The 24,183-nt window shown below is 60.4% G+C and overlaps 3 protein-coding genes across 6 annotated transcripts in view; 2 read left to right on the top strand and 1 right to left on the bottom strand.

The window, feature by feature from the left end:
* LOC609484 (nitric oxide synthase 1 adaptor protein) overlaps nt 1–4,346 on the top strand; it is a 264,616-nt gene extending 260,270 nt beyond the window's left edge. Inside the window, 2 exon segments of the mRNA XM_038586257.1 lie at nt 1,162–1,301; nt 1,303–4,346. Of these exon segments, the coding sequence (XP_038442185.1) occupies nt 1,162–1,301; nt 1,303–1,557 (395 nt within the window). The 3' untranslated portion in view covers nt 1,558–4,346.
* Nucleotides 4,347–7,218: 2,872 nt separating this feature from the next.
* On the bottom strand, nt 7,219–9,455 carry SPATA46 (spermatogenesis associated 46). Its single transcript, XM_038586260.1, has 3 exons — nt 9,262–9,455; nt 7,941–8,054; nt 7,219–7,844 (listed from the first exon to the last, which is right to left on the bottom strand). Exons 1-3 carry the CDS (start codon nt 9,362–9,364, stop codon nt 7,318–7,320), a joined length of 744 nt encoding a protein of 247 aa, XP_038442188.1. The 5' UTR covers nt 9,365–9,455; the 3' UTR covers nt 7,219–7,317.
* On the top strand, nt 7,725–23,168 carry LOC119877928 (uncharacterized protein C1orf226 homolog). Of its 4 annotated transcripts, none has more exons than XR_005385799.1 (5): nt 7,725–9,985; nt 14,171–14,468; nt 15,105–15,569; nt 16,541–21,478; nt 21,724–23,168. XR_005385799.1 is itself a non-coding variant. In XM_038586258.1 (2 exons), the coding sequence occupies exons 1-2, from the start codon at nt 14,182–14,184 to the stop codon at nt 15,571–15,573; spliced, it is 756 nt and encodes a 251-aa protein (XP_038442186.1). In that variant the 5' UTR covers nt 14,171–14,181; the 3' UTR covers nt 15,574–15,689. The 4 variants fall into 4 exon arrangements, 1 of the variants encoding a protein (XP_038442186.1); XR_005385800.1 differs by having other exon boundaries at nt 7,725–10,566; XR_005385801.1 differs by lacking the exon at nt 7,725–9,985 and adding an exon at nt 10,627–11,165.
* The last annotated feature ends 1,015 nt before the right edge of the window (nt 23,169–24,183 follow it).

The raw sequence follows: 24,183 nt of genomic DNA, 5'->3' as shown, positions 1-24,183 counted from the left end.
AGTTGAAGTATACCGAGCACCTGCTGTGCCCCACGCTGTCTGGGAGCTCCGTGGGAGACCTCACACCGTCCCGGAGTTTACTCTCCCCGCACTATGTATTTGCAGCTCCGTAGCATAGAACATGCTGGTAGCAGTCGTGTACTTAGCGGAGAAGGCAGAAAAGACCTGGCCGGGTAGCGCTGAGATGCCCGGCTGCCTCTGGGCTGGACTGGAAGGCCCTAGAAGGCAGCGTATCTGCATGCCTTCCTCTCGATGGTCTGTGGCCTGCAAGCTTGCTCTAAATGTGTGCCGGCTGTGGACCAGCGCAAAGCCACTGGCCACCTACCGTGCCAGAGACCAGGACAGAGCTTCGTAGACGTGACCTCACCTGGTCCCTGTGGCAGGAGAGGTTGCTGTGCCCATCCTCCACGCCAGACAGACTCCCAAGCAGGTGAAGTCGCTGGCTCGAGGTTACGGGACCAGCCAGGTGTGGAGCCAAGATTCAAACCCAGGTCTGATTGCAAAACGGATGTTTTTCCTACGAGACCAGTAGTTCCCTCAGGCTGTCCCCTGGCTCTTTTCTAAGACATGAATATTCCCAAGTCCAGCCCAGAGAGGGTCCCGATCAGTGGGGTCCGATCAGTGGGGTCTGGCCAGGGCTGGGCTCTTGCTAACGCAGCCCAGAGGCTCAGATTGGGAGCAGCCGCCGCACTTGGCAACGCAGGAAGCCCATCTAGGGGTCTCTGTGGACGGAGACCCTGCTCTCCCCTCTCGGTGTGTCCTCCTCGATGTGTCCCCCGTGCCCTACCCCAGGCAGGCAAGCGTCCCCTCCTCCTCCTGTGCCCTCCCCTCCCCGTTCACCCCCTCCCACCCACTGCATCCCCACATCTCCCTAGAACCTCCGAACCCTGAATAACCACAATACTAACCCTCCCTCCCTTCATCCTCCCTCTCCCCCTCCTCCCCTCCTCCCTCAGCACCCTCTGCCCTCCTCCCTTTCACCATCCTCCCCCCTCCAAACTCCCTCCTCCCTTCCCCCTCTGTCCTCCCTCCCTCCCCCCTCCTCCCCCTCTCCCCCTCCCCTCCAGTCCCCCTCTCCTCCTCCTTCCTCCCCTCCCTCCTCCCATCCCCAGCCCCCCTCTCCTCGCTGACCCGCCTGCCCTGCTCTCCCCCCGCCCCCAGTGGGCTCCCAGGACAGCCTGCTGGAGATCACCTTCCGCTCCGGAGGCCTGCCGGTGCTCTGCGACCCCACGACCCCGCAGCCGGAGGACCTGCCATCGCCGCCCCCGGGCGCCGGGCTGAGCGAGCTGGCCCACCCCGCCTGGCAGCCCCCTAGGTAGGCGCGACTGCCTGGTGAAGCTGGAGTGCTTCCGCTTCCTGCCGCCACCCGCGGGACCGCTGCTGGGGGGCCTGGAGCTCCTCAAGTTCCGCGAGTCGGGCATCGCCTCGGAGTACGAGTCCAACACGGACGAGAGCGAGGAGCGCGACTCGTGGTCCCAGGAGGAGCTGCCGCGCCTGCTGAACGTCCTGCAGAGGCAGGAGCTGGGCGACAGCCTGGACGACGAGATCGCCGTGTAGGGTGCTGCGGAGTGCAGCCGGGTGCAGCCAGGGTGCAGTCGGGGTGCCACGGGGTGCAGCCAGGGTGCAGCCGGGCTGCCGCAGGGTGCATCTGGGGTGCAGCTGGGCACACTGCCGAGGATGCCGTGCGGCGGAGGGCAGTGAGGACCCGGGAGGACGAGCCATGTGGGCTCCAGCCTGGGGCCCCGGAGGGCCTGCGGCTTCAGGAAAGGATTAGGATTTGGCTGTGGGGGTCCAGTGGGGGAGAACTGGGACTCCCGGAGGTGAATGGACCCCTCCCTCTTGCTTGTGACTTCGCGGGGAGGGCAGGCCTTCCAGGGCCCCTGGCTCGGCGAGAGGGTCCCTCCTGAGGACCACCAGGCTGCCAAGGACCTGCTGCCCGCGGGCTGCTTCCTCAGGCTCCTCTGCCCTGCACCTCCTGGGATGCCCGGTAACCCCCTCCCGCCCCATCTCCGGGTCTGCCGGTGAAGGGAAGTCATCAGGAACCTTCTCAGGTCCTGGGTGTCTGGATATCGACGATGCTACCGGTTGCCTAACCCTCCCTTGACCTTACGAAAGGAGTTCCTTCTCTAGGCCATGGTGGTGATAGAGGCTGGATGCTCTGGGTGGGAAGAGACGGGATGGTGCTTTCGGCGGGAGCGTGGAGTTGGGATGTGTCACGTCGGGTAAGCTTTTGGAGGAATTGAATCTGGACGTTTCTCCAGGTGGATGTTAAGGGTTGCTTCGGAGGGGGACGGGGAGCTGAAGGTCGTTCAGGCCTGTGCTGGGAGAGCCGTCAACCCGTCCCCTCCCCCTGGGCAGCAGTGGTCAGTTTTTACTGCAAAAAAACAAACAAAACATCAAACATAGGCTGGTAGCTGAGACTGTTTCCACTCTTCAGAATCACTGCCACTTCGGTCAGGGTCCACAGCCGTGTCCCCCCGTGACCCGTCTCTGGGTGCGTGCCTCGAGCACACCTTGTGAAAAGTGCCACGTGCAATTCTCTCGTCTCTGACCACCCAGGCCTTGTCTGGGGGCGTCCCCCCCCCCCCCCCGGTACCGCGGGCTGACTGTGGCAGGGAGCCCAAGCTCCTTTTTGCCACAGTTAGGCCACGAGCGGCTGTTAGCGGATTGAAAGATCGCCTCGAGAGAGAGCTGAGCCACGGCTGGGGTCCCGTGTTCGGGAAGTGAGTCTTTTGCCCGGGAGGACAAGCTACGGACCCAGACAGACGGCAGTGTTCTTGGAGGGTTAGTGGGTAAGGATGGGGTTACCCAAACCACAGCGGTCTCCAGCCCTGACTTTGCTTTATGATCCGTGTAAATGGAAGCGTAGCCCTTTTCTTAAGCAGCTGGACTTCTTCGAGACTAGAAAGTCCAAATGCAAGGAAATACATAGCTTTACGGCAGCCGTCCTCGGCGCGCCAGGGTCCCGGCAGGAAGAGGATGCGGTGTGCCCGTGTGTGCGTGCATGTGTACGTATATGCTTGTTTGCCCGTGTGAGGGAGGGAAGGTGTGTACGTGCGCGTGGGTCTGCGAGGAGAGGATGTGGAGACAGAGAAGAGAATGTGAATCTTCGGGGCGTCTGAACGACAGCAGAGTTGTGTTCTTTTCCTAACGTGTATTTAGTTGGAGGGGGGGGTGGTTTCTTTTGCTGTGTCCTCTCGTTAACCACTGGAGGGAAGTAGGGCCAGATGCCCGAGGAGGAACCAGGAAGGTGAGAGCCACCGATGAAGGGGGGTGTCGGGGATCTGGTGGGGCCGAGCCTAGCCAGCTTCCCAGACCCTCCCCTGGGTGCGGCCTCTCAGAGCCGTAGAATGTGGATCGTTCAGGGGAGCGGAGGGTCTGGCTTCTGGAAGCCCCTGCGTGTAGGCGGGAGTGGAGGGTGGAGCCAGCGGCCAGCAGGTGGGTCTGTGGAATGTGGCGGGAGAGGGCTTGGGGTGCGGGTGGGGGATGGTTTCTGAAGGGTCTAGAGAAGCTTGCAAAGCGGGAGAAGAAGGGGGGCTTAGGAGAGGGCTTAAAGAATTTGAAGAGGCGAGTTGTGTGGACCACTGATTCGGGACCTTTGCCCTCGGATGCTCCATGGGGGTCTCCACCTGCCTCAGCCCCGGCCTCCCCCCCCAGAGGGGGCCTTCCCCAGACCACTGGTTTGCGTGTCGGCATCGTCCCCAGCGGGACCCAAAGCATCGCACGCCGGGGTGTGGAGAAGGGAGACAGGATGGATCTGGGGGCCTTGACGGGTCAGCGGCCACTGGTCAGGAAAGAGAACATCGCAGACCTGATTTCCCAGCGACGTCACCCTCTCCTCCTCCCTCCTTGCTTCTCGCTCTGCTCACTCAACTCCTGCTTCCTCTTTTTCATCCTGCTGCTCTGCCCTGTGCGGAGGACAAGTGGACACCAGGGGGGCGCCCACCTCAGCCTCAGCCTGCCCCGGGGGGCCGGCGGACTCCCGGGCCCGTGAGGCCCCCCAGGTGCAGGGCCAGCGAGGACAGACGGACTGCACACTGGGATGAAAACGATACTCCTTGTATCCCTGCTTCTCTCCGTGCTTCTGTAAAGCCCCCGCCTGGCTTCCCCTCTCCCGGCGGCTCCTGTTCGGGACTTGTGTTCCTTTAATTTCCCCTCTGCCCACCGCCTCCTCCCACCCCGCTCGGACCCTGAGCCTTCTACTTCTACAACTGTTGTGTCATTAACTCTGTTGGTTCAACTCTCTGGGAAAAGATTCTGTTCATGTTAAGTGCACTTACTCCCTGGATGTTGTCACTAGTCTAGTGGCTTTTGCTAAATAAACCTTTCTTATTTCTAAAAGCTTTTCCATGGTCTCTTCTTGCTTCTTCTATCCCACCTGCTCCCTGACTTGCCCTCACCTCCGCCCCGCTTCCCCAGCCAGCGGCCATCAGCTCTGCGACGCACAGTTCTCGGGGGTGGAGGTGGGGTGTTGAGGAAACAGAGGGGAGGAAGGCGGCGCCTCCACCTGCCAGTGCCTAGAGCAGCCTTGCCAATCGGGCGATCCCATGGTCCTGCCCCCAGACATGGTTTTGCTTCCCCAGGGGACACTTGACAGTGTCTGGAGACATTCTTGGTTTGTCCCAACCAGGGGAAGGATGCTTTTGATATTAGCGGGTAGGAGCCAGGGATGTGGCTAAGCCATCCCACGATGCACAGGACAGCATCCGCCCCCACCCCACAACGGAGAAACTTCCAGCCCCAAATGTCAGTAGTGCCGCAGCTCTCAAGTACGGAGCTTGTGCCCACCGTTCTGAACTCTCCCTACCCCGGGTCTTTCCCAACTGCAGCCACCTCTGGCCGATGAGCAAGTTTGTGGTGCTCAGAAAAGTGCAACGTCGTAGATGTTTTCAGATACGACCAAAATCGTCTAGATGGTAAAAATTTCCCTGATCCCTTGACTAAATATCTGAAATACATGCAATAGGTCGGCTTCCGAACCGGCCCATTCCAGAAACGCCCATCTTCCTCCCCACCCCTGCCCGCAAGCATCACGGTGCAGCTCTGCAGAAGAGCCCTGGCTGGCGGGCTCTTGGCTTTCCTGTTGGGGGGGTGAGGGGGGTGGGGAGGGGATCGCGGGGAAGGAGGGGAGGAGGCATGCTGGCGAGGGAAGGGCGTCCGAGAAACAGAAGCCCCAGGACCCCGGAAAGCCGACCTCACGGAAACCGGGTTACTTCGGCCCAAACTTTGAGCCCTTTTGAAGGCAGAGGGTTTGTTGGGCCTGGCGCTTACTGGGTCGGGCCCAGCCAGGTGTGCAGGAGGGTGGGAGGGTCCAGTCAACCCTGAGCCTTTTTCTCACCGAGTGATGGGACCAAGCCTCATCTTCTCACCTGTAAGATGCACATGAAGCTCTCCCATGAAGCTCTCACGAGGACTAAGTGAGGTTGCGTTTTATGAGAACCCAGCAGAGCGCCTGGCCGTGGCTCAGGGCACCAGAGAGCTCACCTCCCAATTGATGCGGGGCTGGGGGCTGGGGCGGAGGCCGGGGGACCCATGTGGTCCCTGCACTTGCAGGTGGTGCGTTTTCTGTGCGCTCGAACTCTAGTCCGAACTCTGCCCTGACCGAGTTCCTGGGGGGTCTCAATGATGCTGTCAAAGGTGTGAAAGGCAGAGAGCACCTGTCCTCACGCTAAACTCCTGCACCTGCTGTGGCCCCTACGCTCAGTCCTGGCTCTCGGATGGCTTTCTGTCGTCTTTTTTTTTTTTTTTTTTTTTTAATGGGCTCTGAGCCTGTGATATGGACGCCCTGGGGGAGGGACTGTGGGCTGGGCAGACGGGGGGAGGCCGGGCAGGAGCCAGTTCCTCTCCTGATTCTCCCACGGGCCAAGGGAAGGCCCTGAGGCCCCCACGGGAGCCCCTCCTTGTACTCCCTCGATACACATGCAAAGTGACGCATGTAACCGGAGGTCTTCAAGGGCTTTGGTGGCTTTTCCATTTGGGGAGACGGAAAGTCAGAGCGAGGACTCCTGTGCTCCCTCCCCTGGGGGGTCCCAGGAGTGACGTCAGGGCTGCCTAGAGAGGCCACCCACCCCAGCACAGACAGGCCGGGACCCTGGAGCCCACCGTTCCAGGACACTCTGAGACCCTGGCTGGGTCGGGAGAGGGTAGGAGAGGGTAGGGGGAGAACGGGTGGGGAATATTCTCACAGCCTGGGGTATCCTGGGATTTGAGCCCAGCCTCTCCCAAAAGAACCACAAATGATATTTTAGCCGGACAGGGATAAGCAGAAGCAGCTCTGCTAAACCAGAAAGCAGAGGACTTACTATGGGACCCCTGGCGGGACGACAGGGAGATCCTCCACCCCAACCTGCTGGCCAGCCAGCGGGCGGAGGGTTGGTGCCAGGGCTCCCGATAGGAGATGCCCCACTGCGTGAGAGGGCCCACAGGGTTGGGGGGGGACACTAGACTAAAAATATAAAATAGACCATTAAGCATTCAGCTTTTTTTTTTTTTTTAACCACATAATGGGTAAGACAGCATCCCTGATGCTCACCTGTGCTTCTGGGTGGGCTGGGTAGTGAGGCTTCTCAGAAGTGGGGTGAATGTCGGGCTGCCTGCCGGAGCCTTACTAGGTAATGGGAAGCAGTGCTTGCATGCGTTTACCTGCCTATTTCGACAGGACAACACGGCCAGGTAAAGGTGCCCCTGGGCCGGAGCAGGTGGGTTGCGTTTGGGCCTGTGTACCCCTTCCAGGGGAGGGGTTGTGGTGCGCGTGGTGGGGACGGGCCTGGCCGTGGCCGTGGGCCCCCCTTCCGCAGGGGCCGGTGGTCCTGCCCGCCCTCCCCTCGGGAGATCTAACCCCCAAGGAGCTTTCCCGCTGCGCAGAGGTGCCGCCTGGGGAACACTCACTCCCTTCCCCTTTGCCAGCTCTCCCTCGGGGTGTGGTGTCCCCCCTTGAGCTGCTTGGGACCCCCGGGAAGGCCGGTCAGAGCACAGACTGCGGGGCTGCCCCCAGAGCTCCCAACGCGGCGACTCTGAGGTCTGAGATTCCGTTGCTAACAAACGGGTGGGGGATGCTGACGCTGCTGAGCTGGGCGCCCCCACTTTGGAAGCCCCCCCCCATGGAGCAGGGAGAGGGGCAGGGGAGGGCCGGGCGGCTGGGCCTGGGGTTGCTCAACAACTGCCAGCCAAAGGGGCAGGGACCGCGGGGACTTGGGTGACCTCAGACTTGACAGCGGCTGTGACTAACTTTGGTTTATTGATGTCTCTCTGGAGAAGGCTCCACCCCGTTTCCCTGAGGGGTCCGCGACAAGGCAGCCGCCCCAGCCCCCCGCGGGGCTACTTGAGAGCCTGGCAGCTGCCCGAGGACAGCCTGTCCCCCAGCCGGGCCTTATGCTCCTTGCCCCAGAGGGTTTTGAGCTTGCAGTAGTACACCTTGCAGCTGAAGCCCTCCCTGAAGCCCCCCTTTATGTGGCTCTTGAGGGAGTGCAGAGTGGGGTACATGCGGCAGCAGGCCACGCACTTGTAGCCACTCTGCTGGGCCGGGTGCCACTTGGAGGCCGTGAGGATGTCCTGGGACGTGATGTGGTCGGCGGGGACCAGGCTGTGCCTGGATTTGGGGCTGACCTCTCGGGGGCAGGTGTTCTCTGGGGAGGAAGAGGACGAGCAGATGCTCTCAGCCAGGTCCTCGGGGCTGCAGCTGTCGCCCCTGCCCTCGTCCCGCTGCACCTCTGCGAAGCTATAGGCCTCCAGGTGGCTCTCCTGGTCCGTGCAGACGAAGTAGCTGTAAGGGGAGAACCAGGGCCGGTAGATGGTGCAGTTCCGCCTCAGCTGCTCTCCCTTCTGGGAGTCCCCCAAAATGCAGTCTGTGGAGGAAAGGGTTGGGTGTGAGCGTGGGGCAGCCCCTGGCCCCCCAGCTTCTCCCACGTGCCCCCCCGCCCCCAGTGCAGAGGAGGCCTCACCTGGAGAGGAGAGCGTGTTCTGCACCCCGTGCCGGAGCACGCTGCCGCGGTACCGGGCTGGCGGGGCCTGAGCCGCGTTGGACGCCTCGGGGGGTGGTGCGCTCTTTGCGATGTCTGGGTTATGGAAGAAACGCTCCGGTGAGCCGAGCACGGTTGGGGGTCCTCTTCTTAGCCTCCCCCCCCATCCCCGCCAGCATACCTACAGGCTCTACCTTGGGACTTTGTGACCGTGCAAAGCCGAAGAACAGAGCCTCTTTTGCACCCAGATAAGCAGAACTATTCTGGATGGTGAGCCGGGGAGTTCCAGGGGGGCATTCGCCAGGCGGTCTGGGGGGGATTCTCTCCAAGGGAGACTTTCAGAGGCGGACCACATGACCCCTTTCTGCCGGGCCCATCCTTCCCTTGACCTTCCTGCTGCTCGCTCTGTGTGTGTCTGTCTGTCTGTCTGCCTGCATTCCAGCCTATGGGGTCCACGGGAGGGAGTCTAGTCATGGACCACGCAGCTACGTTCTGTGGCCCCTTGGGGGACGAGGGGCTAGTTTCTCCCATTGAAACGTCTCCCACCCAGAGCCAGGGAGCGTACAGGGGACCCTAGCTGCGTGCAACACCCCGATGACTGCTAACGCTTGACAGAAAGCCAGCTTGCTTCAGACCCCGGGGCGGTGCCAGCGCCGAGCTTGGCAAATGACTGTGTGAGGGTCCCCTGTGCAGGCACATGCGTGTTCAGGAGAGCCGGCTCCTCCACAGAGCGGCCGCCTCAAGCTCTAATGTGCACACTTCTCCAGAAACCAGCTGGCAGTGTTGTTACACACGTAGGTTCTGGTTGGGCAGGTCCGAGGGGGTGCGGGTCAGGGGCAGCCCGAGATCCTGCATTTTAACGGGCTCCCAGGGGATGCCCACACCTTGAATAGCAAGTCCTAGGAGCATCCGCATTGATTCCACGCTGTGCTTGCTCCCCAGGGACCCTGCCCCTTAGGATCCCGCTGAGGGATTCGTGAGCTGCCTCTCCTCCGGCTTGCCAAAACAGGGCTAAACTAGCACCTGCTCTACATAGACGGCACCCGAAAGTCTAGAGTGGAGGCGGGGCGGGGGGGGACTTGATAGCAAATGTTTTCCCCCCGTCCTTCCCTTGCCAGAAGTGCATAATGCACCAGGAACTACTTACCATGAACGCAGCATTTTGAAAAATTATTTTCTCCCCATGTGTAATTTGACTTTCTCACTAAATCATAGTCCTGCAACGTGATCTCGTAGAGTACACAATTAAAAGCCTTCCAAAAAAAACCCACACTTTTGTGGCCCTAGTGGCACCAGTGTTTACCTGGCAAGCTGGTGGCACGTGAGGACATAATGTCAGGAAAAGCACTCAGGGCTGAGGAGGAGATTCGAGGTCCAGAAATGCTGAGGAGTGAGAAGTTCTCCATGTTCTGACTACTGTAGGGTGTGGAGATCGCACATCGGCTCCCAAGAGGTTGGTTTGGGTTGTCCAGACGAACATTCTGAGCACAGCTGACATCACAAGGTCACGGGATTCCACTCGCTGGCCAGGCCATCCCTTTTGCAAAGACGGATGGAGTCTCTTAAACTTTGTAAAGATTTTTTTTTTTTCCGACTTGTCATTTTCCTCATTGGAATACCCAGGGGGGAGGGAGCATGTGGCCGAGGCATGACTGCGATGTAACCCGCTGACCCCGCCCCGTTGATCTTTTGCTGTCATTTTTGTGTCCTTGCCGTCATTCCCCCACCCCCACTCTGGGGACCCCTGTCCTCCCGGAATAAACGTCTTGCGTTGCTTCACCTTCATCCGCCTACCCTCTGCCATCATCAGATGGTTTTGTTCTTTCTGTTTTTAAAAAGCTTGGGGTGTGATTTTCACATTTTCTTTGGAAGTCGTTGCAAAGTCACAAAAAGTCGCAGCGCTAAAATTCATACAGAGAACACCCCTGCGTTCTGCATCCCGGCTTTCCTCTCGTTAACATCTTACCCCGTTTGCTTTAGCGTTTCCCTCCGTCCGCCCCATACGTCGTTTTCTGAGCCATTCAAAGGTAAGTTGCAGGCGTCATGTCCCTTTGTGCCTAAATGACTTCAGTGAGTTCTTCCTAAGAGTAGGGACCTGATAATGTTTTAAATGGTCAGTGCTATTTTTTAGCAAATGACTAAAACACGCAAATGGGGGGCTCACCCCGCACCATTTTGCTCCTTAGAAGCCGTTTGCTGGGGAGACTGAATGCCAGAGCGGCAAGACTGCCTCTTGTCTCTGCTTGGCTTCTGTCCTGTGACGCCCTAGCACCCTAGGAGGGCTGCGGAGCAAAGGTGAAAGGTGACCGTGCCACTCTGGAGCGAGGCCCCGCTCTAGAACATCGCGACATGTACACACTGGGTACCTAGGGCACCTGGGATCTCAATGCGTGTGTGCTTGTGCTGCGTGGGAAGAGGTGGCCCGGCCCGCCTCTTCCAGCCCGTGGGTGCGTGAGTGACCAGCTGCGTGTGAGAGCCCAGCCGGTTGGAGATCGAGATCCACAGTATGGAGAACCTCATCCCCTTGTGGGCCTCCCCCTGAGCCTGGTTTGGAAGCTTAGAATGAGCTGGAATGTAACTGACACTATGGACGTTGGCGACGTTGATGGTACTGGGACTCGATTCAGCCCTTGTGGTGCAGAGAAAGACTGTGGGGTCCTGGGGGTTGGAGAGCCCCCGCCCTGCCGTTGGCAACCTGCGCAGTTAGGCCACCCCCCCACCCCCCGCCGCCATGGTTTCCTATTTTGTTAACCTAGTTGGAATGGGGGGACGTCTTCCTGCTCTAAAACCTGGTGATTTCTGTGCTTAACCGAGACAAGATAGTAATGAGCGATGCACGCGGGTTTGGGAAGATTTTGAATTTCCCCCCTGCCAGGGGTCATTGAATTCTTCCCACTGCCAGCCATTCAGATTTCCTCTAGCGGGGCCTCAAGATATTGGGGGGACACCTGGGAAGCTGTGTCGGCGCCCGCTTGTTGAGTTTTTTAAAAGCATGACTCTTTGGGTCTAGTTATTGAAAAGTTCATGGGAACCTGGTTGTCCGGGGTTGGTTCTATTCTTGGGAACCGGGCTTCCGTCTTGCATGTCGTTGTTGCTGGTGGCCCAGGCAGGAGGTGACACTCCCCAAGTGGTCGGTCACTACATAAAATGTCTCTCTCTCTCTCTCGTTTGTTTTCCACCTGCTTTCCGAGCCCCTTTCTCGGACAGGTAAGAGACCGTCTTTCTTACGGATGACTGAACGGCACAGATGCTTTGCTCTGCTTGGATGTGTGCATGTCAGGGGTGCTGCTGGGCGGGCCACCCGGTGGGGATGTCATCACTTTTCCTCCCATCATCGCCACCGTGTTCTGAACCACCACTTCTCTAGTGCAAGGGGCAGAGTGCGGGGGCCCGTGAGTACCATGAGCCGGGAAGGGGCCCGGGGCACCTGCTTCAGGTGAGGAGGCGGAGAGAGACGAGCAAGCTGCTCCCGACTGACCTCGGGAGACGGGGCTTTGAGGGGCTTTTGTAAATGGAAAAATGCTTGGGGACCCTTTCTCTACACCGTCTGCCCCTAACGTGGTCAAAGCTTGATGCTTTTAAGCATTTCTATGAAAAACCCAGTTCAGCCCAGCCAACGTATTGAAAGCCGCCTCTCGTGCCGGCCCTGTGCTGAGCACTGCAGAAAGTAAAAATCTCCGGAGATGCTGCATCCCCCCTAGGAGCTCACCCTTTTATTATCGAGACGAGGTGTGTTTGCCCAGAAGACTTAGGGACTTGTAATGGGAGCCTAGGCCGGGCTAGCTTTAAATTACGTGAGACTAAAAAAAATAATAATAAATAAATAAATAAATTACGTGAGACAAAAAATAATAATAAATTACGTGAGACTAAAAAAAATAATAATAAATAAATAAATAAATTACGTGAGACAAAAAATAATAAATTACGTGAGACTAAAAAAAATAATAAATTACGTGAGACAAAAAATAATAAATTACGTGAGACTGAAAAAATAATAAATTACGTGAGACTAAAAAAAATAATAAATAAATTACGTGAGACTTAAAAATAATAATAAATAAATTACGTGAGACAAAAAATAATAATAAATAAATTACGTGAGACTTCAGCCTGTACGTTCTGAAGGGCAGAGCGCAGGACCCCAGGGGATCTACCGTGGTGTGTAATGCAGACGTTACTTCTGTTTATTAGAATACGTCTTCAAAATAAGAGGAGCTCACAATTTACCAGTCACTTAGGTGTTTTTGGTGCTTACACCCTCCGGATCGAGCACGTCTGCGCTGCAGATCCACCTTCAACGAATAAGGAGACCCCTGTGGAAGTATCTGAGCCAGGAAGCGGTGCGGGACCCGCCCTCCCCCCAGTGAACCTCCTTTTGAACATTTGCCCTCGTTTCATGGTGGCCCAAATAATTGCCAGTCTGGGGGGAAAAAAGATTTTAAATGCTTTCGTTTCCGAGGGCCTCTCTGCAGGTTCACAGATATTTATGATCAAAGAGCAACCGGAAGGGATACGGGATGTAGATGGGGCGGGTATGCAGAAGCGGGCTCTTAGGAAAGTGAGGAGCCCCGGGCACCCCGCTGTGGGCCGGGCTGGAACTCCCACTAGCCTGGTGTGGCCGCACCTGTGCCCCAGGCCCCTAGCACGGCCCCCCGGCCGAGGCGCGTTCCCCGTGTGTGCCCCAGACCCGCAGCCCTGCGTTGGGTGGTGCAGCCACTCTCCCCACAGCTTCCTGCCTCTCTAGCTAGTTGATGCAGAAGGGATCTGTGGAAACCACAGCAAAGGGAAATGCCCCCCCCACCACCACCACCACCGGGCCCGGGGCTCGGCAGTGCAGGGCGGAGACTGCTACTCTGTGCAAAGCCCAGTGGAAGCAGCAGCAGCCCCCAACCTCCCTCCCCCTTGGGAAGGCTCAGCGTGACCAGGCACCCGGAGGTGTGGGCTGTGGACAGAGAACAGGTGGTGACGAGCGTGACCTCTCCTTCCCCCAGACTGACGGACTAGCGGGGATGGTTGGTAGGGACAGACACCTCACGCATGCTCCCAAGGCCCCAGCGTGGAGCTGGCTGCTTCCGGGACTGAGCCTGACCTCCAGGTTCCAGGTGGTGGAGGGTACCCCCCCTCGCCCCCCGTGCTGGTGTGTGGACGGTGCGGCGTCGAGCCCTCCGCTCCAGTAGTTCCAGTTAGGGACCTTGGAGCTGTGGTCTCGGCCTCCACCATCCTCCATCTGCCAGATGGGGTCTGGAGGGTCAAGTCAGGAAGTTTCATGAGCACCTACTGTATACCAGCCCCAGGCTAGCTGTGAGAGATACAAAGGTGAATGCGACACGGCCTTCGCCCTGCCAGTGTAGACAACCCAGCGGGTCTACCTGCGGCCCCTTTAGCCTTTCACATGGAAGATCCCAAGACAAGGGCCGTCGGGGAGGCGCGTTCACGCAGCCGCTCCGCGATCCTGGGCAGACATCCCAGTAGTGGAAGGGGTGAGGACCGGAGTTCTCGTTCAGCCCACCTGTAATCGGCCCGTGACCCCAGGCCGGGCAGGCACTTCTTACTCTGAGCCCCACCTTCCTCGTGGGTAAATAGGATTCCTCCCGTGGCCCATCTCCTAGGGTGTCACCACGGCGATTTCAGGTGCCTCCTGCTCCCTTGGCACCCAGTTCACACGGATTCGGTGTGAGCGGGCCCCGAGCCCCTGATTAGCGGCTCTCAGCCGCAGCAGCCCCTCCTCCTGCAGAGAAGACGTGCGCCCCAAGTGGCCTCCAGTGGGGAGCGTCCAGCCCCAGCCTCATACTCGTCTTGTCCCCCTTCCCCAGCTTCTGTCCCAGGGCTGGGGACAGCTCAGTGGTGGTCACGGCAGTGCACACACGTGGTGGGTCACTCCTTCACCGTTCTGTCCTCGGGGTGTGGTGACCCCAGGTGAACGGGTCAAGCCCTGAGTCAAGGAGACAGGTGTAGAGGGAGAACAGGGTTTATGGCTAGAGCTGGCCACCTGTTCCGGGGGGGGAGGGCACAGAACCCGAACTCCCGGTCCCACCGCCCATCCGGGTGGGGAAACCGGATTGGATGGGTCAGGAGTGTCCCTGCTGCTTTCTGGATGCTCGTCCAAGGCCTGGGACAGTGACCGGGGTGGGGCGGGGGTGGCGGTGTGTGAGGGGCGGACGCAGAGGGACTTGCCTGGCTCACCGCGTCGCCTTCCCCTCTGCTTGCAGTGGACCACGGCATGTTCGAGAACCTGAACGCGGCCCACGCTCCCAGGCTGCAGCCCGGCTGCTCCTTCCCCCACCCGTCCAGGCTGGCGGCCACCCAGGGGCCTGTGGAGCCCGGCGGGCCGGGGCCCCGGGTGGGCGGCAGCCAGCACCTCAGGAACCTGGGCAGAGCCGTGGGGGCCAGAGTTAACGACTTCCTGCGGAGGAAGGAGCCCTCGGGCCTGGACGGGGCGGGCGCCATGGAGATCAACAGGACGGCGGGGGCCCAGCTGGCCGGCGGGGCTGCGGGGGACGAGAACAGGTGAGCGCGGCGGGCGTGCTCGGGGAGCTCGGGGACGCACCGGGGCTGGTCGCCAGCTGCCACCCTGTCCCCGCGGCACCCCGGCTCGCCCACCTGACCCCTGGGGCCATCGGGTGGTTTCTCGTTTGCACAGAACCAGCTTTGGAAGGGGTGACGTGGGGAGCTTCGGGTGACGAGGTTCCTACTGGGCAGAGCTGGATTTGAACCCAGGCATTGCCCGAAGCTCCCCCGGGTGGATTCCAACAACACCCAGCCACACCCCCGGGCCTCTGCACTGTGGGTGGTAGTGGAGGAAGGTGGGGGTCCGGGGGGCCGTGGGGGGGCAGGGGAGGGAGAAGCCTGCCTTGTTTTAAACACCTACCGTGCCCTGGGCCGGCAGGGTCCTCCTCAGGGCCCCCTGCAGAGCTTCTGATGTGACGCAGCCCCCAGGGGGCCCAGCGGCAGCACTTTGCTGCTGTCACCCCTAGCGGGGTGGGGGTGGGGGTGCCAGGCCAAAGCCAGCGATGCTCCAGCTGTCACAACCCACACCCCAAACCAAGGAGGAAAGGAAAGCGCTGGCCGGTGGGGAGCCGTCGTGCGGCGGCTGGGGTGTCGCCATCCCTAAAGCGTACCTGCCCCTGGTCCTCGACCCCACAGGTGCACCCAGCAAGACGCATTCCCTCGGCTGGATCCTCCGCCTCCCACCGCCAGGAAGCGAACCCCACGGGCCCTGAAGACCACGCAGGACATGCTCATCTCGTCGCAGCCCGTCCTGAGCGGTCTGGAGTATGGGACCGAGCTGGCTCCTGGGCAGCCCCGGGACACGCTGCCCGCCGCCCCGCCGGAGGCCCCCGTGGAAACGGCGGGTGGGGGCGAGGCCCTGCCCAACGGAGAGGTTTCGCTGTCGGTGCCCGACCTCATCCACCAGGACAGCCAGGACGAGCCCAGGCTGAAGATGACCGAGTGCAGGAGGGCCTCCTCCCCAGGGCTCCTCGAGAGGAACGGCCTCAAACTCAGCCTGAGCCCCCTCCACCTGGCCGAGCCCCCGGGGGCCGGTGCTCCTCGGGCACGGACCTCCAGCCTTGACAATGAGGGCCCCCACCCAGACCTGCTCTCCTTTGAGTAGGGCCTCTTCTCCCCGCCGAGCACCCCCTCCCCGCTGCCGACTGGTCCCTGGGACCCCTGGGTCCTGCCCCGCCCTGCCTGACCTTTGCCCCTTATGCAGAGATGAGCAGAGAGCCATCCTCCCTGTGCACCGGTCCATTGCTTCTGACCCGGGTGGGGGGATCCGCTGGCCGGGGAGTGATGGGTTTGGCTGATGATGGGCCCAGACCTGGAAAGCCGCGCACCCTGAGAGCAGCCCGGCCAACGTCCCTCTTGGCCCCAAGGCCACGGAGGCCCCGGGTTGTCGCCTTGTCTCTGTCCTTCGGGTGTGGGCTGGAGGAGACGCCAGGCTGGAGACCCGGAGGCAGCTTGTGGCCAGGGCTTCCTGGGGTTCTTCCCTTCTGGCCAGCGTGGGGGACACGCCAAGCCCCCCGGGAGCAGGGCACAAAGCCAGGCACCGAGGAGGCGAGGGGCTGCGGGGGGACATTGATAGGATCGGCCACCTGTGGGGTCCCCGCGCAGAAGGGAAGCCAGGGCGCCCCTTGGTGCGCGCAGACAGGGCTGGGCAGGCCCCGGAGGCAGCCGCGGAGCAGAGTACGATCTCGCTGGGGGGGGTGGGGGGGAGCTGGCCCCCAGAGAACCCGGAGCAGAAGTCATGGAGAGAGCAGGATGAAGACAGAGCCGCCACTGGGGGTCAGAGCAGCTTTCAGGGACCTCCCCACCCCCTGCAGTGATGCAGATCTGGGGCCCGGGGGTGACGAATGCGAGGCTGGAATGTGCCAGGAGCTATGGGCAAGTGAACTCTCAGGAAGTCGCCGGGGTCTCCCTTAGGGGGGCCTCCGCCCTGCCTTCCCCTCGCCCCGATGCCACACGGTCCTCCCTGCACCCCTGCCTTTGGGATCCATGTCAGGGCCTGAGCGGAGCATCCGACCCCGGCGGCTTCTTGCCCTCCTGGGTTAACCCACTTTTATGTTCCTCTCTCCCACCAGGGGTCCTGTCGTGCTGTCTTCCTGTGGCCGGGAGACCCTGTCGGGGGGTGATCCCAACCCTGGGGGCCTTTGCAGCAAGAAGAAAGCATCCCTTTTGTTGAACAGGGTGGCTGGCTCCCCTGGAGAAGGCCGGCGCGGCACATCCAGCCGTGGTCGGCTGCTGGGCCGTCTTGCTCACGGGCTTCCTGCAGCCTCTCTCTTGTCCATCAGTCGGCTCCCCTGACCCCGACCCTTCCCGCTGCATCCCACCCCTCACCTTTGCCGTGTGACATCTCCACGCTAGGTCCCACAGACTGGTGGAGGGTGGGTGGGATCTTCAGGGTACCAGCGCCCGCCCCACCCTCCTGCACCTGCAGCCACGCCACCTCGCCCACCTTGCCCACCTCGCCCCGTCTGCCCCATCCACCCCATCCGCCCCATCCGCCCCGTCCTGCAGCCTGTCTTCCGTTGCTCTGGAAAGCAAGGCTCCTGCACGTGCCCACAGCAAGGCCTTGCATCCCTTGCCCAGGAGAGGCTGTGCTTGCCAGGCACCCTGCAGGCCGGGGCACAGTGAGCAGGGCGGTCACTGAAGGTCTAGGTCCCGCCTGACCCCAAGGGCACGAGGACGACGGGTTATCCCACCCCGGGGCTCAGTTCCTGGGACTGGCGTCCGGGATCCCATGAGTTCCCTGCGGGGCTTGGAGTGTCGCACCGCACGCAGAGCTGGGGGTGGGGGCCGAGAATCTGAAGCTGTAGCCGGGAGCTGGCGGGGTTCCCCGTGAGCTCCTGTGCTGGAAGCCCAGTTCGCGTCTCCGGCGGGACATCGAGCAGAGCCTTGCCCTCCGGGGCTGCTCCCCCCGAGCTCAGGGTGGCCCCGGCCAGGTGATATGGGAGCTTGCACACGGCCCGCGGGCCCAAGCTGGCTTTGCGCCCTGCCCTCCGCGCCGCACCCAGCCACTGCTGAGGTCCCGGCCCTCGGACTCAGGGTCAGGACGGGGGCCCCAGGCAGTCCCAGGCCCGTGGCTGGGGTGACGCTGGAGTGCCTCAGACGGTGTCTGACACCACACGGGGGCCGCGGGACCCTGCTGCAGCCTCTGGCCTCTGCATGATCTCCCTGCCGCCAGCGTCCTCCTTTGGGGATGATGCTCCTCCCTCCCCCCAGCCCGGGGGAGCGGGGCTCAAGCTGAAGTCTGGTGCTAGATGCTGCGGAGGCTGTAGCACGTAGCGGGTGCAGCTAGATGCTGCGGGTAACGGATAGCACCTGGAGCAGGGCTGAGCGTGCCCCCCGCGGCAGCGACGACCACCTCGGGCCGGTTGTCTGTCCGGCCCCCCGCCTGGCTTCCGGCGTTTGCCCCCACAGCCTGACCTCCCTGGGGTCACAGGGCAGCAGCCCCCGCCCCCCGTCCACGCACCCACCCCCCTCACACTGAGCCCAGCATCTCCGGGGCCTTGGCCTCTGGGTGGCCCAGTCAACACGAGCAGGCTAAGGAGAAGCGAGGGCCCCGCCTCCTGGATCTACGTGAAGCAGCTGGGGGCACCGAGTCTGTTCTCTCCCCGTTACCCCCAAGCCCGCTGGAACCCCGTAGGCAGCGCGAAGCTTCCCCTGATGAGTCGCAAGTGAGCTTCCAGAACCCGCCAGGGGGCAGGTGCGTCCCCCTGCAGGAGCCAGAGGCACCTGTGTCGCGTATGTGGGCGGCGCAGAGACAAACCCGCATCTGATCCGTCGACTTTGAAGGAATGGACGGGTTGGCCCCAGTCTGGGAGAGGAAGGGGACGGATCGGAGCATTTTCTAGAGATTTTATATTTATATTGTTAGTAGTGTTCTGGTAGAGGGAAGCCGCGGAATAAAACGATCCGGTTTGGTTCTTGCCGGCTTGGTTTCTCCCGACGGGAAGTGACTTGTTGGGTGGAGGGTGTCTGCACGCTGGGTTTGGAGTGGGGAAGCATGAGGCGGGTGGGCACTGCCCGCGGACCCCCACTGGAGGCCCCTGGGGGAACTGATCTCGGGTTGTGCCTTCATTTGTCCCCCTAAGCAGCCGGCTCCCCACTGTGTGTCCCTCTTCCAGCCCGACCTGTGGCTGTTTCAGGGGCCGCGTGACGTCAGCCTCCTCCTCCTCGGGAGGAAATGCAAGTGGGCCGCTGGATGGAACTCGAGGCGGCGACTCACCCTGGGTCTGGCATCCTCTTCCACCCCTGGGCACACAGGCCGCCTCCAGCGGGACAGGCGCTGCTGATGGAGGTGCTCCCCCACCCCTGCACCCCACACACTGCGGCAACCCTGATGCTCACTTGTTGAGAGCGTGTGACTTGGAGGCCAGGTCGGCATCGAGCCCGGGGACTCAGGCTGAGAATCCACCAGGCCTCTGAGCACCTTAAAAGGAGGAAGTCGGGATCCTCAGGTGGCTTAGTGGTTGAGCGCCTGCCTCCGGCCCAGGTCATGACCCCAGAGTCCCGGGATCGAGTCCTGCGTCGGGCTCCCTGCATGGAGCCTGCTTGTCTCTCTGCCTGTGTCTCTGCCTCTCTTTCTCTCTCTCTGTCTCATGAATAAATAACATCTTTTAAAAATGGGGGGAGGAAGTGGAGAAGAGAGGGACGGAGCAGAGAAAGGCCTTCACGCTGTCCACAGACGCTACCTGCGTTTTTAAAGGGGGGGAAGGATGCGGCCTTTCTGCCCAGCGCGGCCCTTTGCCGCCGTGACCATGCCCGGGTGGTGGATTCGCAGTTGAGCAGTTGGGTCCCGGGCCCCACGTCGGGAAGGTCTCTGGCAGGAGGCTGCAGCCTTTCCCGTGTGGAACTCACCTCTGGGTTCCTCGACGCGGTGCAAGACGCCGGTGCCCGAGGGTCACCCACTGGCTCTGCAGCGGGGCTCGCCGTGCCGTCTGGGAAGGCGGGAGGGACGCCCAACCCGGTCCAACGCATCCGTGCCCGGGGGGCGGGGGGCACTGAAAGTACAGCAGCCCCTGTCCCCCGCCCGCAGGCCCCAGCGCCCCTTGTTCAGGGCCCACTCCCCGGGGGGTGGCTCCAGAGGCTTCTGCAGGCACGAAGTCAAAAGGCCTTTCGCGCACCTTTTCCACTGTTGTGCACAGGAGTTACTCGGAGTGACGGGCGGGCGGGGAAAGTCATGAAGCCCACGATGGTTTTTTGAGGCAGCGTAAAGGTGGATGTGCCTCTGGGACCTTGCTGCTGTTCTCCAGGCTGAGCTGATGGTCCGGAAAGCACGACACCAGGATGCATTTGTCCAGCCGACCTGTCGAAGCCCCCGCGTGAGCAGGGTGACGTGGTGGGAAGGGGATGCCTGGTTCTCTGTCCCCGTGTCACGGTGGCAGGGGGTGAGGACGCCTGGGAGCCTGGCCTGAGCCGCTCCCAGGCCCCCTGAGCAGGGCATCGAGCAACAGCAGAGGCTCCCAAGGGGGCCAGTGAATTTCACCTGCAACGGGTCTTCCCCGGGGCCTGATCTCACTGCAAGTGCCGACCAGAGCCACCAGAGCAGCGGTCACCGGGAGGCCACCTCGCCGTTCCCAGCGGTGGCCCAGCCCGGCCGGTCTCCAGGACTTAAGGAATGAGCTGGTCCAGGGCTGTGCCTCAGATGCTGCTCCGGCCTCCAAGAATTCCTGCTTGTTCAACTTGCTCGCAGGCCCTGGGGCTCCTTTCAGGCCAGCGAATCCTGGAGGGTTCTAGAACCCTGTGTGCTTTGACTTGGGGTCCCATCCACCACCCTCCCACCTCCCGTCTCTACCACCGCAGAGCTTTCCAGTCCAGCTGGCAGCTGCCACCGATTCGGCGATGGTTCATCTTTGTGATTTGGGGCCTCGGGGTCTCGGGGCTCCACTCTCAGCGGGGAGCATTTGGGGTGCCCCGTGCAGAGCCCCAGCCGCAGCCGCCCTGCCAGCAGGGGCGCGTAATTAAGCCTGCACAGAGCCCCCGGGCCCGCAGTGGCTCCCCCCGCCCCCGCCGTGTCCTAGGTGCCCACGGCGTCCGCGTCTCCCATCGCTCCCACGGAAATGCGCTCCAGAGGCTTTAATTTCGGTTGTTCAGTGAAAGCAGCTCCGGGGGCTTGGCCCCTGCGACAGGCCCTCCTCCCTGCTGCCGCCGGCCCTGGGGTCCCCGCACTGACTAATGAGAAAATTCTTCCGCGTTGAGTATCCAGGGCTCGTCCCTCCTCGGACACAAATCCCCTTTGTGTGCAGCTTATCTCCAGCTGCTGCCATGAGACCGGGTCCGCCTCGAGGGACCCGCTGGCTCTGCCCCAGGAGCCGGTCCCTCGGTTATTGCGGGGACGTGAGCTCGAGGAGAGGGTGAAAGACCGACTGGGCCACAGCAGCCTCCCCTCCTCCCCGCCCCGGGAGGTGCCTCAGGAATGTGTAGCACGGCCAGCATTTTCTCTTGGGAATAGGCCAGAAAGGGAAAAAGAAAAAGAAAAAAAAAAAAACCCAAAACGAAAAGCAACCCACCCCAGCAAAATGCAGCTGGTTTGGTTTGGGTTTTGCTGTGGACCCGGCTGGCCGTCCTCAGGGCCCTGCGCCGCGTCCTCTCCTGCCTGGGCCCCGGCGTGTCCTCGAACTCCCGTGGGCCTGTGCTCCAGCCCAAGTGAGTGTTCGGCCCTCCTGACGGCCGCCCGGCAAGTGTCCCCAGCGGTTGCAGGCACAGGTCACCAGGCCGCCGTGGGCCCTTCGGGAGCAGCCCGGCCTCTGGCAATGGATGGCGGGGACCCAGTCGGCCCTGTGACCCGGGCCCCGAGCCCGCGGCGGGCAGCCCCGGTTGTGGGGAGGGGTACCGCAGAGTCTGGCCTCTGGCTGCCCCAGGCCCAGGGAGATCATTTCCGTCCACCCTCCCTGCCCAGCTGAGGCCCCGGGCCCTCTGTCGGGAGCCGTCGACAGTCCTGGCCGCAGGAGAATGTTCCTCGGAGCGGGCCGACGGGGGACCCTCCAGGACTGGACGAGGCGCAGGCGGCCTGTGGGGTGAGGCCGGCGGGGAGAGGCGTGGGGCGGGCTCCCCGTCTCCGATCGCCCCCTGCCAGCCCCCCACCAGCTCCCCCGCCATGGCGGTGGCCAAGCTTCGGCACCCCGGCCTGGGGGGTCGGCTCCGACCTGCCCCCGGACGCATCCCAGGCTGTCTTGCTCCTGGCCTTTCGGCCCAGGCATCGCTTCCTCCGGGAGCCCTTCCCTGTGGCCGCACACATGTCTGTCCCCTTCCCTCCCTCCAGGCCGCCGAGCGATGCCTGCGGGTCTGGCCCGAGCCCTGTTCACTTCGGACGGCGCGGCCCAGGAGCTCGGGAAAGACGGGCCGCGACCTGAACGCCTCGACTCAGGAGTCAAGGAGCTTCGAATGCATCTCGGGACATGTTCCAAGTCTGTCACCCTGCACCCACACACACTCCAGAGCTGGCTGGTGGGGAGCAGACTGGACGGGGCTCTCGCTGAGGGCCGGCCCTTCCTCGGGGCCTCTGCCCACACACGCGCTCCGCACCTGAACTCGGACCCGAGAGGATTGAGGGAGGCCACATGCAAAGTGGAGAATGATTAACGGGCCGGCGTGTAGGTCATTTATCTCCAGCCGGAGCCTCTGTTTAACTCCGTTCCCTGGACAGATGCCACCTTGCCCCGGGGCCAGCAGAAGCCCACACTCCTGTCCAGCCTCGTGTGACAAGGTGCCTGGGGTCTGCACCTCTGGGTGCTGCTTCTCCGACGGTTGCATTCCGATGCTTCGCATTCACACGTTATCACTTGGGGCTTTGCTATTAATTGGTGCTCTGTTACTATATTTCCAAAGCTCCTGTGCATTCCAGGAATTTGTGCTAATCAATTTGCATTGATCCTCTCATTTGTTTTTCTCATTAGCCCTGTAAAGATAGTCCTACGAAGCCCATTTTTCAGATACAGTATCTTACTGCAGGCCAAGAGACTCACACACGTGCTCTCGTTAATCCTCACATCCTGTGACATGGTTATTTCAGCCCCATTTTATTGATGGGTTTGCTGAGGTTGAGGCAGTGACCACGTAGAGCCTGAGGCTTACAGCCCATAAAGGGAAGAGCAAGGCCAGGAGGCCCGGGTGTCCAGACCTGAGGACCAGGCACCTTCCTCCACACATGGCTCTTCTCTGTTCCCATCACACCAGTCTGGTAAATCTCAGGAGCCAGTCAGGGCCCAGAAATGACTTTTTGAGATTTGGCCCTTCTCCGGGGGTGAATGCAATTTCATTGAACACTGAATCTTCATGTAGACCAGAAATGGAGAGACCCATTCACCAGCCCTCTCATTTCACAGAAGAGGAAAGAGTGAAGACTGTGTTTTTCCCAAGTTCTCCTGCGCTGGCAGTGGTCTGAGTCCCCACAATACCCTGTGCAGTGAGAATTACTACCGCACTCTCCAGGTGAGGCTGACCAGAGGCCAAGGGGGTGTCACCAACCTGCCCAAAGTCACCCCACCAGTAAGGACGGAGCCAATGCTACTTTCCTTGAAAACATTCATTCACAAGGATTTGGGGTAGGAATCTGCTCTAGATTTGCAAGAATTTCAGCTCCAAGCAGGAGCTGCTGTAACACTTCTACTGCATTTCAAATTGCAAACTGACAGGGAAGCTGGCTTGTACACTAATCCTGTTATCGACACTGGAGATTAAACATTCAAATGAGAGGTATTATTCCAAGAAATGTTTCCGGTTTTAATAACTACCAGGTTCTTCATGGTGCTTTTTTTTAAACACACACACACACACACACACACACACACACACACACACAAACCCAGTATTTGTTTTCTTGGTTATTGTCCGACCTCTTGTGGCTGACTTTAGGCATTGCCATTTCCGGTAAACAATTTTTGCAAAAAGCAGCTTTTTTTCATGGTAATAGTTAACTATTTATGAGAAAAGCAGTATCTCCATTTTAGAGAGGCCTGTCACGTTCTTAAGATCAGCAAATAGTATGGGGTGGGGGGAAGAATGAAAGAGATAACCTTTCTTACTTAAGAATTCCAGTAGGAGAGAGAAAATGGAAGGGGAGGATATCTTTGGGGGAAGAAATGAGAATTTCCAGAAGTGCAGAAAGATTAAAACTTAAGAAGAAAATGGTATATAGGCTTTCAAACAGGATAGAGAAGGAAAAGCTCGCACTCAGACACATTACTGAGGAATTTAAGATCATAAAGACAGACCATCTTTAAAGTTTCCAGAAGGGGCGCCTGGCTAACTCAATCAGTGGAGCGTAGGACTCTTGATCTCAGGGGCTGTGAGGTCGAGCCCCATGTTGGGTGTGGAGATTACTGAAAAATAATAAAGTTTTCAGGGAAAAAACTAATGAAGAGAATCAGATTGACATTAGATATCTCAATAAGAATCCTGTATACAAAATAATAAGGGCTTAAGATTTTTATATTGTCGAAGGAAAATCACCTTAAGTCCACATTGTATGTTCAGTTCAACTATTGTTTAAATGAGTGGAAATGGAAGACATAGGTGTATGAGACTGTAAAAGGTTTACTATCCAAAGACCATGTTTGCAGGGATGCCTGGGTGGCTTCAGTGGTTGAGCGTCTGCCTTCGGCTCAGGGGGTGATCCCGGGGTCCTGGGATCGAGTCCCACATTGGGCTCCCTGCAGGGAGCCTGCTTCTCCCTCTGCCTCTCTCTCTGTGTGTCTCATAAGTAAATAAATAAAATCTTAAA

This window comes from Canis lupus, chromosome 38 (assembly GCF_011100685.1).
Source record: "Canis lupus familiaris isolate Mischka breed German Shepherd chromosome 38, alternate assembly UU_Cfam_GSD_1.0, whole genome shotgun sequence".
In the NCBI taxonomy this organism is placed as follows: Eukaryota; Metazoa; Chordata; class Mammalia; order Carnivora; family Canidae; genus Canis; species Canis lupus.
Note: the sequence above shows the minus strand (reverse complement) of the source record. Positions and strands in the feature narration are given on the sequence as shown.

What these genes read in the sequence shown, in the direction of transcription:
- LOC119877928 (XM_038586258.1), top strand. Translation starts at nt 14,182, where the DNA reads ATGTTCGAGAACCTGAACGCGGCCCACGCTCCCAGGCTGCAGCCCGGC. An exon ending in GCTGCGGGGGACGAGAACAG is followed by an intron (nt 14,469 to 15,104) that starts GTGAGCGCGGCG and finishes TCGACCCCACAG; the next exon opens with GTGCACCCAGCAAGACGCAT.
- SPATA46 (XM_038586260.1), bottom strand. Translation starts at nt 9,364, where the DNA reads ATGGAGAACTTCTCACTCCTCAGCATTTCTGGACCTCGAATCTCCTCC. An exon ending in ACGTGCCACCAGCTTGCCAG is followed by an intron (nt 8,055 to 9,261) that starts GTAAACACTGGT and finishes TCCATAACCCAG; the next exon opens with ACATCGCAAAGAGCGCACCA. An exon ending in GAACACGCTCTCCTCTCCAG is followed by an intron (nt 7,845 to 7,940) that starts GTGAGGCCTCCT and finishes TTTCCTCCACAG; the next exon opens with ACTGCATTTTGGGGGACTCC.